Source organism: Rhamphochromis sp. 'chilingali' (assembly GCF_963969265.1).
Source record: "Rhamphochromis sp. 'chilingali' genome assembly, chromosome: 14".
NCBI classification, from domain to species: domain Eukaryota; kingdom Metazoa; phylum Chordata; class Actinopteri; order Cichliformes; family Cichlidae; genus Rhamphochromis; species Rhamphochromis sp. 'chilingali'.
The window spans coordinates 11,573,365-11,586,530 of NC_137941.1; the positions used below are offsets into that span (position 1 = coordinate 11,573,365).

Below are 13,166 nucleotides of genomic sequence, written 5' to 3' on the forward strand. Positions count from 1 at the left end.
TGTTAAATTAATGTTGTGAGCTTAATAATTCACCGGAAACATGACATATTCCTCTTGAGAAGTGATATATCTGCCCTTTGAATCATATGCTGAGTATTTTAGTACCTTCTCATAATATTTGACCTCGTAATCAATGATCGGGAGTGCTGTCTGTTCAGGTTGCTGCCAGGAGAGTGCAATGCTGTTTGGAGAAGCCCAGTCCTTCTTTAAAGCCCCGACCAGAGATGGACCTGGTTTGCAAACACACAGACAGGTATCATTTTCAGTATGTTTACCCTCTTGGCATTGTTGAGAAACTGCTGCTGAAGACACTACATGCTATTGTACACAAAGTGCACAAAGAGTGTGTAACTATGAAGTGCAATGTGCCAAGACTCAGCAGCAGAAAATAATTTAATTAGCAAGCTTACTCTTTCACATGAATCACCATTCCCCTCCAATAAGTCTGTATTTCTAACAGTCCAATCTAGAATTTTGTTTTCTGTGCGGTCTCTTTGTGTGGTATATTTGAGAGCTATTTAGCCAGAATTACATACGATTTTATAGACTGTATTATCTATAGCCATAAAATCACATTAAAGAATTAAAGAATCAGCTAAACAAACAATAGAATTAAGCAGACCATTGAGGTATTCTTGATGTCTTTACTGTGTTTTTGTTCTCACCTGGATTGTTTATTCATACACCGAACTAATGACTGAAATCATAATGGACTACACCAGAAATAAGTAAGTAATGCACAGAGTAAGTACACAAAAGTTTTGTTTTTCGGGAGCCCATACTTTTAAAAGTACTGATTCACATCAGCAACAGCTGTAGTTTATTCCAGTAAACAAGAATCTCGCTGAAACATCAAAGAACTGTCACATTCCCTAGAAAATCTTGGGGAACTGGGGAAGTAACAGTGAACACATCCGGAGTGAAAAAGTAAACAAGGCAAAAACTGAAAAAGAGCTTAATTTCTTTAATTAATAATTAAGTGTATAAGGCACTTTAGCTGCCTTAAAGGAAGAAATACTACAAAAACCTAGAAGTTAGTCAAAAGAATAATAGGTCAAAAATGTTAAATGATCAAAACACTCTCTGCTCCACTGAGCAGTAAACAATCACAAGCACACAGCTCAGACAGTAAAGAGAGTAACACTCTGATACTCAGGTGCTCCCATCCTGACCTTAACTACTCCTAGGCCTAATTACTGAATGGAGTCAGCTGAACAGGGCAGTACCTAAGGCAAGGACGAGAACAAAACACAGGCTGTATCCCCTTTACGTCACAGCGGCGCGCCGAAGGCTGTCCCAATTCAAAGGCTGCTCGAAATGCGGCCCTGAAATGCGTCCTTCATTTCCCTGAATTTTTAAGCTTGTGGCAGTGTAGACTTCGTGGCCCAACATATCCCAGAATGCATAGCGCAGCGGTGGGTGTGGATAATTTTGCCGGAAAAAAAACGGCGGATGAGGGGCGCCCGAAGAGTAAACTTTAAGTAAGTACTGAATATAATGTCACTTATTTATGTGCAAATGTTTAATAACGAAGAACATTAAACATTACTGTTGGCCACATGTCGGCAAAGTTATGTGACATTAGTGACGTTTGTACTAACTTGGTTTTAAAGCCTTTACTTTAAAATATACGCCGTTCAATAGCTGAGCTTAATCAGAGAATGATCAAAGCTCATGTAGAAACAAACAAACAAATGAACAAAAGATTTTCTCCTTCATTTCTGTCAATCAAAGCTGTATGACACGTTTCCAGTTGTTAGTATTATGGTTGCTAGGCAACCTGGACAGCGCACCGGAGGCTAGACCGTTCCATTTCACAAGCCTCGCACTTCCGGCCTTAGCGGTCTTTGAGTATGCGGCCCTTGAGGATCGTTGAGGCTGCGTACTTTAAGGCTGCAGACCCTGAATTGGGATACAGCCACACTCACAGACTCAGCAACCATCAGAGGTGATAAACACTACAGTTCCTTGAATGGCCACCAAAGGCTGACTCCAAGGGTCTGCTCCCATCTCATAACACTGAGAGAGCAGAAATAAACGTTTATGGGCTGGCACCAACCCCCCCCCCCCAAAAAAAAACAAACAAAAAAAAACAACCAACAACTAGTCACCAGCCCACCATGGTATTATAGGAAAAGGCATAAAGCCTTTATAATAAACTTAAACCTACACCACATTCCCTATTCTGGTATTCTAAATAGTACTTAGCAAAAATATAAAACAACCTAATTTATAATTACATATACCCAGTGTTGGGGAGTAACGGAATACATGTACCGCCGTTACGTATTTAAAATACAAAATATGAGTAACTGTACAGGGAGTGCAGAATTATTAGGCAAGTTGTATTTTTGAGGAATAATTTTATTATTGAACAACAACCATGTTCTCAATGAACCCAAAAAACTCATTAATATCAAAGCTGAATGTTCTTGGAAGTAGTTTTTAGTTTGTTTTTAGTTTTAGCTATTTTAGGGGGATATCTGTGTGTGCAGGTGACTATTACTGTGCATAATTATTAGGCAACTTAACAAAAAACAAATATATACCCATTTCAATTATTTATTTTTACCAGTGAAACCAATATAACATCTCCACATTCACAAATATACATTTCTGACATTCAAAAACAAAACAAAAACAAATCAGCGACCAATATAGCCACCTTTCTTTGCAAGGACACTCAAAAGCCTGCCATCCATGGATTCTGTCAGTGTTTTGATCTGTTCACCATCAACATTGCGTGCAGCAGCAACCACAGCCTCCCAGACACTGTTCAGAGAGGTGTACTGTTTTCCCTCCTTGTAAATCTCACATTTGATGATGGACCACAGGTTCTCAATGGGGTTCAGATCAGGTGAACAAGGTGGCCATGTCATTAGTTTTTCTTCTTTTATACCCTTTCTTGCCAGCCACGCTGTGGAGTACTTGGACGCGTGTGATGGAGCATTGTCCTGCATGAAAATCATGTTTTTCTTGAAGGATGCAGACTTCTTCCTGTACCACTGCTTGAAGAAGGTGTCTTCCAGAAACTGGCAGTAGGACTGGGAGTTGAGCTTGACTCCATCCTCAACCCGAAAAGGCCCCACAAGCTCATCTTTGATGATACCAGCCCAAACCAGTACTCCACCTCCACCTTGCTGGCGTCTGAGTCGGACTGGAGCTCTCTGCCCTTTACCAATCCAGCCACGGGCCCATCCATCTGGCCCATCAAGACTCACTCTCATTTCATCAGTCCATAGAACCTTAGAAAAACCAGTCTTGAGATATTTCTTGGCCCAGTCTTGACGTTTCAGCTTGTGTGTCTTGTTCAGTGGTGGTCGTCTTTCAGCCTTTCTTACCTTGGCCATGTCTCTGAGTATTGCACACCTTGTGCTTTTGGGCACTCCAGTGATGTTGCAGCTCTGAAATATGGCCAAACTGGTGGCAAGTGGCATCTTGGCAGCTGCACGCTTGACTTTTGTCAATTCATGGGCAGTTATTTTGCGCCTTGGTTTTTCCACACGCTTCTTGCAACACTGTTGACTATTTTGAATGAAACGCTTGATTGTTCGATGATCACGCTTCAGGAGCTTTGCAATTTTGAGACTGCTGCATCCCTCTGCAAGATATCTCACTATTTTTGACTTTTCTGAGCCTGTCAAGTCCTTCTTTTGACCCATTTTGCCAAAGGAAAGGAAGTTGCCTAATAATTATGCACACCTGATATAGGGTGTTGATGTCATTAGACCACACCCCTTCTCATTACAGAGATGCACATCACCTAATATGCTTAATTGGTAGTAGGCTTTCGAGCCTATATAGCTTGGAGTAAGACAACATGCATGAAGAGGATGATGTGGACAAAATACTCATTTGCCTAATAATTCTGCACTCCCTGTATTCCGTTACAGTTACCGTTTAAAAAGGTGGTATTTAGAATACAGTTACTTTGTTGAAATAAATGGATTACACGGCGGTACTTTCCTGTTTCATATTGTAGCGGGTTAGGACTGTTTGGGTTTTGTTTGACAGCTATGTTCTGTTGTTCCTGGTGGCAGCGTTACGGTTGCCATGGTTACAGGGTGACGCTCTCTCTCTGCGTGTTTCCTGGGTGAGAGAGCGCCTTTTTGTTGTTGTTGTGCTAAGCTAATAGGCAGAATGCTACAGGCATAGCTCTAAAGAATGTAGCCTGATGGGAAGTGTAGTCCGTGTTGCAGGGAGAATGGACTGCCATACCCATTATGTGTCTGTGAGCGCCAGGAGGGAGAAAAAGGCGAGTGGAAAAGTATGAGTTATCATCGAGCAGAAACGGGAGCTGGAAGTATGTAAATATAATAATAACCATTGCAGGCAAGAAGAGTGCCTGAGGAACCCAGTTGTAAGTGAGCTATTAAGACTGGACTGTACGCTGTGTTCGTGTTTTCCTCCGAAACAATAAGTTCCGTTGGAGCAGCCTTTTAACGCCTCTCTCTGTCTCTCGCAAGCAAAGTTGACCCACACAACAAAGTAAAGCTATTTTTCGGCTATGGGCCCACACGGAACCCGACATATTAGCCAAAGGTCCCTTTACTATGGTTCGGAGCCGCGGACCTTCAGTAATAGTAATAAATCATAGCAATAGTACATTCACGTAGTTGTAAAAAGCATGATAATATATTAAGTAATCCAAAGTATTCAGAATACCTTACTCTCATTGAGTAACGTAACGGAATACGTTACAGAATACATTTTGGGGCATGTATTCTGTATTCTGTAATCTGTAATGGAATACATTTTAAAAGTAACCTTCCCAACACTGCATATACCTAACTAATAGGGTTGACAACTCCCAGCAAAAAAAGAAAAGAAATTTCATGGCATGCATTTTTAATCTCTCTTTGATATTTGGGCATATTGGGACCTGATGAATGTAAACACAAAGAATTACCAGATTTTTTTTCCCCACCTCATTTTTGTTTCTAAGAAAAATGAGAGCCAGATATGAGGATATTCATATAAAATTTCAATACAAAAAAATAGCAGTATAATGTCCTCGTAAGTGGATATCAGGCCCTTATAGAGCAAAATTGAGTATTTTGGTCTAAATAACCCAAAATGCCATGTACACATATGTGGACCAGGTCCTAGGAGGTAAAATCCCTGTAGAACCGGTCACCGGAACCATGTAAGTTAGCATAATTTGTATTTTGCAAATGAAACTGGAGGAGTTGAACTTACATTTTATGCCATCAGCTTGTCCTAGGTCACGGTTTCCTTCCACATATAGCTTTGCAAAAATTGCATAAAAAGCACTTGCAGCAACAAAAACATAATAATCCAGAAACAAGCTTTGCAGCTGTTCATAACACTTCCTACATTGACGTCAGCGCGAACTATCGCATGACTGCCATTACTTGCCCAAAACCGGAGGTGACGTCATTTCGCGGAAACTGTAGGTTTTTACTTTTGGGGCTTTATAAACCTATCCTGGTGTTTTTAAAAGTCATGTTTGACTTCATGCTTTTCTGAATAGTTTCTGGGATGCTTAGAACTCAAATTGCACTGCTTTAGAAAGTTTATTTTGATGCAAATGCTGTTTTCTTTGCAAATTTGCATTATAGGATTTATTTTGGTTTTTTCTGCAGTATATAAAAATTGGTGTATCTCAAAAATAAAACTAGACACTCAAGATAAACTTCCTGTTCTTGTAAAATACTTTTGCAACTTTTTTGTATTTAAAGTTTTGAGGGATAAACCTCTTAAATTTCTCTAAGTAGAAATATATGTAAAAAAACAAAAACGATTTTCAATTTTTTTGTAGTTTATTGCACTTTTTTGCAATTTATGTAGTTACTATAGACTTAATGCATACATTACATATTATTAAAATTTGGGCTATATCAGTTGTATTGATGTATAGCAACTTGAAATGCTCCCACAAATGGCATGTAAAAGTATAAAGTAAAGTTTACAGTTTTTGGGGTGGCTGTAGCTCAGGTGGCAGAGCAGGTCAGCCACTAATCAGAAGGTCGGTGGTTTGATCCCAGGCTGCCTCCTGGCTGCATGCCAAATATCCTTGGGCAAGATACTAACCCCATATTTGCCTACTGGTGGTGGTCATAGGGCCCGGTGGCGCCAGTGTTCGGCAGCCTCGCCTCTGTCAGTGCGCCCCGGGGCAGCTGTGGCTACAATGTAGCTTGCCATTGCCAGTGTGTGAATGTGTGTGTGAATGGGTGAATGAAAGAATGTAGTGTAAAGTGCTTTGGGGTCCTTAGGGACTGAGTAAAGCGCTATACAAATGCAGGCCATTTACCAGGCCATTTAAAGTAAGCTCTGGCGGACTTGGTTCTATGGTAGGTCTTAAAGGGTTAATTGACAAAACCGATTTTAATTTAATGCATGTATAAAACAAATGCACAGAAATCTATGATTTTTCTCCAGTAATTAAATAGATTCAACATCTTTCTTCAACAGAATTGCAGACTGCACAGATGGTACCTTCCCAAAGGAAAGAATACTATAACTTACTAGGGTATACACTAGACTTAATATTTACTGAATACAATAATGGATTTCTATACATTTTACATCAGATGAAAACTTTGGTTGTAAGATTCAGATAATTATTTATTAAGTCAGAAATTTCAAATGAGAATAAAAAAGAAAAGTATTTCTTTGTGTCCCCCTTTCCCTGTTAATGCCCTACCTGCTCCCCTGGCAAAAGTTTGCTAGACCCAGCTGTCAGCTACGTAAAAAAAAGGATCAGCTGATCAAGCTTAAATGTGCTGTTGCTCCATCAGTTTCCTCTTTCTGGCGCAGAGAGAAAAGCCGATCAGCTGATCACTGATCAGTTTCATGATTGAATAAGCAACTTTCTAGCTGAAGTCGTACGGGACAAATCACGTTCCTTTTTTCACCTCAACTTTAGAGTTTCACCTCCTCGGCTGTAATTGGTCCAGTCCAGAGTCGATCATGACCAACTGGCCAATTCACCACTATTCATTTATAGCTTTAAAAAAAAAAAGTAAAGAAATGAAACCCCATCGGCCCATAAAAATGAAGAATCATGAGCAGCCCACTGGGCAAATGCCCAGTATGCCCGATGGCCAGTCCAGCCCTGGTGACAACCCCTACTGGTGTAAAAGATTCTATAACTATCCCTTTATATTGTAGTAAGGCTTAATGTTATTCATGAAAGATGCATGGTTAAGTGATTCCTGGTTCCTGCAGTCCTCTCAGATAACATCAGCTAAATCAAATAAAATGAATTCAGACATTTGAGTTTGTTTTTGGTTTTGCAGCTTTCCTGAATTTTGAAATCACGTTATCTGACAATAATAATATATTACTGTGTGATTAATTATACAAAATGACCATCCGACAAGTCTGTACTGCGGGGCCGCGTTGCAGGGGCACTGAAGCCCAGGCCTCCCTCTCCCCACCTCCTCCAGCTTAACAGGCCAGTGCAGCTCCAGACCACCACCCTGTTCTGCCAGTCCAGAGGAATGCCCCTCTGATCTCCATGCAACATTGTAGAGGCGTATCAATCAGGACAGCCCTACAACATCCAGAGCCTTCAGGAACCTCACCCACCCCAGGGGCTCTGCCACCAAGGACTGCCTCAGTGACCTCCCCCACATTTGTCTGTACTCAATTTTTTAAAATAAGTCAAATAAGTGAAATGTTATTCTAACATCTGTGTGTGTGCAATGTGCCCATAAAATCATAAAGCTGTCCAAATGTGACCGTGCTTGTTTGAAGAAAAACAAACCTCACAATCTTGAAGCTTTTAAATAGTCATTTTTAAAAGTAATCATCTTTTTTTATATATATACACAATCTGTGGAGAGACTGCTAAGCTAAGAGGAGTCTTTGGGGATCTTAGCAACTACTACTCTATATATTACTACAGGCACTTCACTGGCTGACAGTGATCACACCTGCCCATCTTGTCGCTTGTACTGTAATTGCCACACTCACACATTCAGTGGTTACTTTTCAAAACACGTCCTAGTTCTTTCAAGTTGTTAAAAAAAAACAAATCCACATAGCTGTTTCTCCTTCCCACAAGTTTTAATTGGAAATAAGTGAATAAGCTACATCTTCCTTTCTCAGACTGAATTACATTAACTTTGGTCTATGAATTTCTGCTGTGTAAATAATTGTGCTGAGCTCCCAAGAGAGGTCAGCAGATGTAACTGCCCTGAGATTCATTATTATACATTATCATGTAATGTTACAGAGCTGACTCATTATATGATTATAAAATGTAGGCCTGCTTTTCTAATGTGGGTTCAAAGTGAAATGATTCCACCAATATGTTTTTTTTTTTTTTTAAATCAATTATTCTACAAAACTATGCCTGGGGAAGGTGTTTGCAGTTCTCACATTGACAGAAGCGCGGTATTAGCGGATGGAAGCACTGGGTTAAGGGAACAGACGAGAGATCCTGAAGGCGGATGTTGGGGTTAGGGGTTGGCTGTTAGATAAGATGAAAGTTTTGGGCTGTAGGGGTTTGAGCTTGTTAGCCAGGAGCTGGGAAACCATACTGTCATTGTTTTATTAGAAGAAAATGAAAGCGAACACCTCTGTTGTTGTCACCACTACTCTTTGCCCACCAATTCTACCTTTTATGATCTTTAAATTTCCTTCTTTATTCAACATGGGAAGGAACTGGTTACTAGTATATTAGAGAGCAGGAACCCACAGATGAGAATTTTCTAAAGTTATTTGAAAGGGAATAGGAAACAGATTGCTTTAGTGTTTTCAAACATGAAAGAAGTACTTTTATATTTACAAAGTCGTGTAATCCTACAGAAAAAAATAGAATAAGTAAAAGTCTGTTTTATATGTATTGTACTCCATCTTATGCTGCAATGCAAAATTATTAGTATTAAGGATCAATGAATAAAAGAAACAGTGTGGTATGAGAGAAATGCAACATTGTGACTTTCTTGAGTTATTATCGCCATATTGTAAATGGTAAATGGTAAATGGCCTGTATTTATATAGCGCTTTACTAGTCCCTAAGGACCCCAAAGTGCTTTACACATCCAGTCATTCACCCATTCACACACACGTTCACGGCAAGCTACATATAACCACAGCCACCCTGGGGCGCACTGACAGAGGCGAGGCTGCCGGACACTGGCGCCACCGGGCCCTCTGACCACCACCAGTAGGCAACGGGTGAAGTGTCTTGCCCAAGGACACAACGACCGAGACTGTCCAAGCCGGGGCTCGAACCGGCAACCTTCCGATTACAAGGCGAACTCCCAACTCTTGAGCCACGATCGCCCCGTGATGTGTGTTTATGTAGGTGTGTGCATATGTGTAACTTAAACAATGACTAATTTAGTGTAACTCTTTAGGTGCAGCTCACAGTCCTACCTCGACTGTTTTTGGATCTTATCCAAAGCTGTCTGACAGCACATGCCCTCTATTATTGCTTCTCTTTATTGCGGTTCAGATGGTATTGTATGGTAAATCATGAGGTTACATTTCTGCCTTCATAATTTTAATCAATTTTGACAAGCCACTGACTGAAATGCAACCTCAAACCATGACCGCGTTTTACAGATGGCTTTGGACACTCACTGCTTTCACTCTGCTGACCTCCTGTACATGAATTTGAACCAGAAATTTCAAATCTTGATTCGTAAGTACCCAAGTCCCAGTTTCTTTGAGGAATAACATGCTGAGTTATGCCTATTTTTCAGCCAAGTCAAGAGTCACCAATCTGTGTTTTTTCCAGATTTTTTATAGAGGCATATAAAGAATTAGGAATAAGTTATTTGTTTTTGTCAATGCTAGCAACAAAGTCCATCTCACCATCTGTCCATTCATCCGTCCATCACTTGCAGCGACCTGTTCAGGGTACACCTTGCCTTTCGCCCTGTAGCAGCTGGGATAAGCTCCATGTTCTTTCCTAAATTGTTATGTGTAGACGCAACACTTGTCGGGTCTTTTGTTAGTTATATGCCTTTTTCTATGGTTGACTCATCAAGTATTTTAAAAAACAACAAGACCATTCTTCTGAAAATGCTCAGATACAAGGACTGCACTAAAAATGAGTAAAGATGGTAGGCAATGTCTAAAGAAAAACTGAAAGAGTTTCAGAAAGCCTGGAGAACTATTGCTCAATGCTGCTTTACAAAAAAAATACCTGAATCCTTAATTAGAAAACAAAGAAATAAGAGGTGGTTCTAGACTTTTTGCACATCACCATATGAGTGCTTATAGAAGGACTTCTCATAAAGTGTTATGGCTCTTGTTGGAAATGATATCTAACTCATTACAGGTGGCATTGTGATTGTACTGCATATTGAAATACAAGCAATTCTTGCATTTGTTTGTAAATGGTAAATAAAATGCAAACAGCCTCACAAAACAAAAAAAGTAGCTGATGTTGACTTGACATGATGCCATACGAATGATTAAAACACAAAATAGCTAAACACTCCTATCAATAATTTTAACAGAATCAAAACTGATGAAATAAGGGGTGATGTATACTGAACAACATTTAATGCCGTGCAACAGCCACTTTTACATTAAATGCTTTTTAATGCTTGGCTTCTTCTTAATAACCGGAGATTTAATAGGCATGTAAAATTTGGTAGGTAGTTTGAAATGGTAGTCAAACCAGAACAACCTAATGTCATGCATGACTGAAAACAGCCAATAATATTAGCATAATCAAGAAAGCTCAAAGGGCAGGGGTGTATATGCATAAATATGTGTGTAAGTACGTCTATGCACATTTTGTCTTAAAAAGAAAGCATGAAGGAGCCGGAGTAGAAAATAAACCCTTGCTTTTCAATAAGCTGAAGCTGCTGACATCTTATTAGGTGTTATCATTATATTACCTCTCATATGACCATTTTACTCAGAGCGTGCTCATATCCTTTTCCGTGTCTGTCCTTGGTGGCAGATAAAATTCATCTCAGGAGGACTTTATCTGATCTAACTCTGTGTAATGAACCACTCTGTTGAGGCTGTGATGTTGCAGGGTTTCTTCTGCTTCTCATGCCAGCCGGGTACAACAGTAGTGGCAGGCCAATGTGGTTTGCAGCCACAGCTATGTTGTAGACGCATTAAACTCAGACACGAGATTGTGGGAATCTGACGTTAACATTTTGGCCGCTGATAGGGAACAATAAACACAGGGTAAATACAATCCCCTCTGACTCATGGAAGCTCATGAACATGAAGTGCTCAGAAGAGCTGAACAATATGTTTAGCACAGAAGCAAGGGCATTGTCCATCTGGCTTAAAATAATTGCCAGTATAAATATGACATGTCTGCTTGCATCAGATTTTCCCTTTCGCTATGCTTGGATTTGTACAACAAGGGCCCTGAGCATTATTTCATCCATCCATCCATCCATCTATCTATACACAAACAAATATATATTCACACACAGATTTTTGGTAGTACTTTCTATTACAGCTTGGTAATAAAGGAGTAATAGTAAGGTAATAAGCCAAAAACAAGAATGTAATAATGTGGTCATTTTTAAGTTATTACCAGCAATTACCAAAGTAACAACCACTCAATATGCAAGTAAATCATGGAAGCAACAGTGGTTACAGTTGAGTAATATTATGCTGAAATTTATGTAATTGGAAAATACAGGAAATACAGCTCCGTAATAAAATGGTAATAGTAGGGTAACAAGAAAGAAACAGAACATAATAATATGGTAATTATTACCCCTCAATTACCTGTGGTAGTTTCTGTCTAATGAGCAGGAAACAGAGCTGCAAAATGCAAAACTGCCTGTTTCTATTTAATAATAGATTAATTACCTATTTAATCAAACTGAAAAAGTGTGTGATTAGTGAATAAAGAAAAGACACACACAGACGCACATGCACACACACAACCTGTCAGCTACCCTGAAGTGGAAAAAATGGCTAAGAGAATGAAAAGTTAAAGCTATGATGTGCTTTATCAGGAAAACAAAACTATGTTTTGTGGCAAGCTACTATTAGAATTTGGCAAAAAATGTTCTTGCAATCTGGAAAGTGAATAATACAAATAGCACCCATGTTCATTAAATACTAGAAAGCCACAGTGAGTGAAAAAGACAGGGACAGAGAGAGACCCCTTGTCACGGTCCGTGGAGATAGACCGTGTGGGAATGTGTGTGTTGGACCCAGACGCGAACACAAGCGAAGATGCAGGAGTGGATTAAACAAAAGCGAGCCTTTTATTATGGCTGATAACAGAACAAACCAGAGCGAGGGCAGTATAAGGGTAATAGTTCAAACAGAAAACCTAAACTGGACATAAACTAAGAAAAAGCTATGGCTGGAGATACGGAACACAGGGGGTGGTAACACAGACGACGCGACACAGACTGCATGAAACACAGAGACTAAATACACATGAGGGATGATCAGGGTAAGTGGATGCACACGGGGAACACAGGTGACACTGATAATCATAACAAGACACGGCAGGAGTGAACGCAACACTGATGGGAGATGGGCAAAGTAAAACAGGAAGTACACAGAGGTTCAAACAGGAGGAGAGAGAGCACGGGGAGAACGCAGACATAACGGGCTGGGGAAAACATAGAATAAAACACAAAGAGAGACGAGGGCTCATAAATACACAGAGGGGCACACAGGGGGTAAGAGTCACGAAGGGAAAACACTTAGGGAACAACACAACAGGGCAACTCAGGAAACATGGCCTAAATAAGGAACGAAATACAAAAATACAAGGAACTAAGAATACTGGGCCCACATGGCCCAGGACCATGACACCCCTATTCCATAGCTGGGGATCATTCCACCAAAAATGAATTATGAAAGTACTAGACAAACTTAAAAAATGCTGAGTATAGTGTTTTTAAGCAAACTTTATCAACTTTGTGAAACACATGTCTACTTCAAGCTTGTTAAGTCAATTTTTCCTTTGTTTGTGTAAAAAAACAAAACAATGCAGTACTAGGCTGCTGTAGTCGAGAATGTATGTCTAAGGACTCTTTGATGTGCCAAGATGTGGAAACATATTGTTTAAACAAGTTCCACAACTTACAGATCTTTCAGAAAAAAAGTTGAATAAAAAAAGAGGAATTTCATGATAAAGTTTTGTGAGTTTTTGAGGTAGTTGTTGAGTTCTGATGAAATGCCATTATGTAGTCCTTTTATTAACCACAAAATTAGCAGATCAAAAGGGGAGCCTTAGGAAG

General features: G+C 39.8%; 1 protein-coding gene across 1 annotated transcript in view; it reads right to left on the reverse strand.

Moving 5' to 3' along the window:
- Positions 1–13,166, reverse strand: part of epha6 (eph receptor A6) — a 193,555-nt gene that overhangs the window by 41,148 nt on the left and 139,241 nt on the right. The window contains exon 6 of the mRNA XM_080903018.1: positions 106–230. Coding sequence (XP_080759144.1) covers positions 106–230 — 125 coding nt within the window. The remainder of the gene's footprint in view (positions 1–105; positions 231–13,166) is intronic.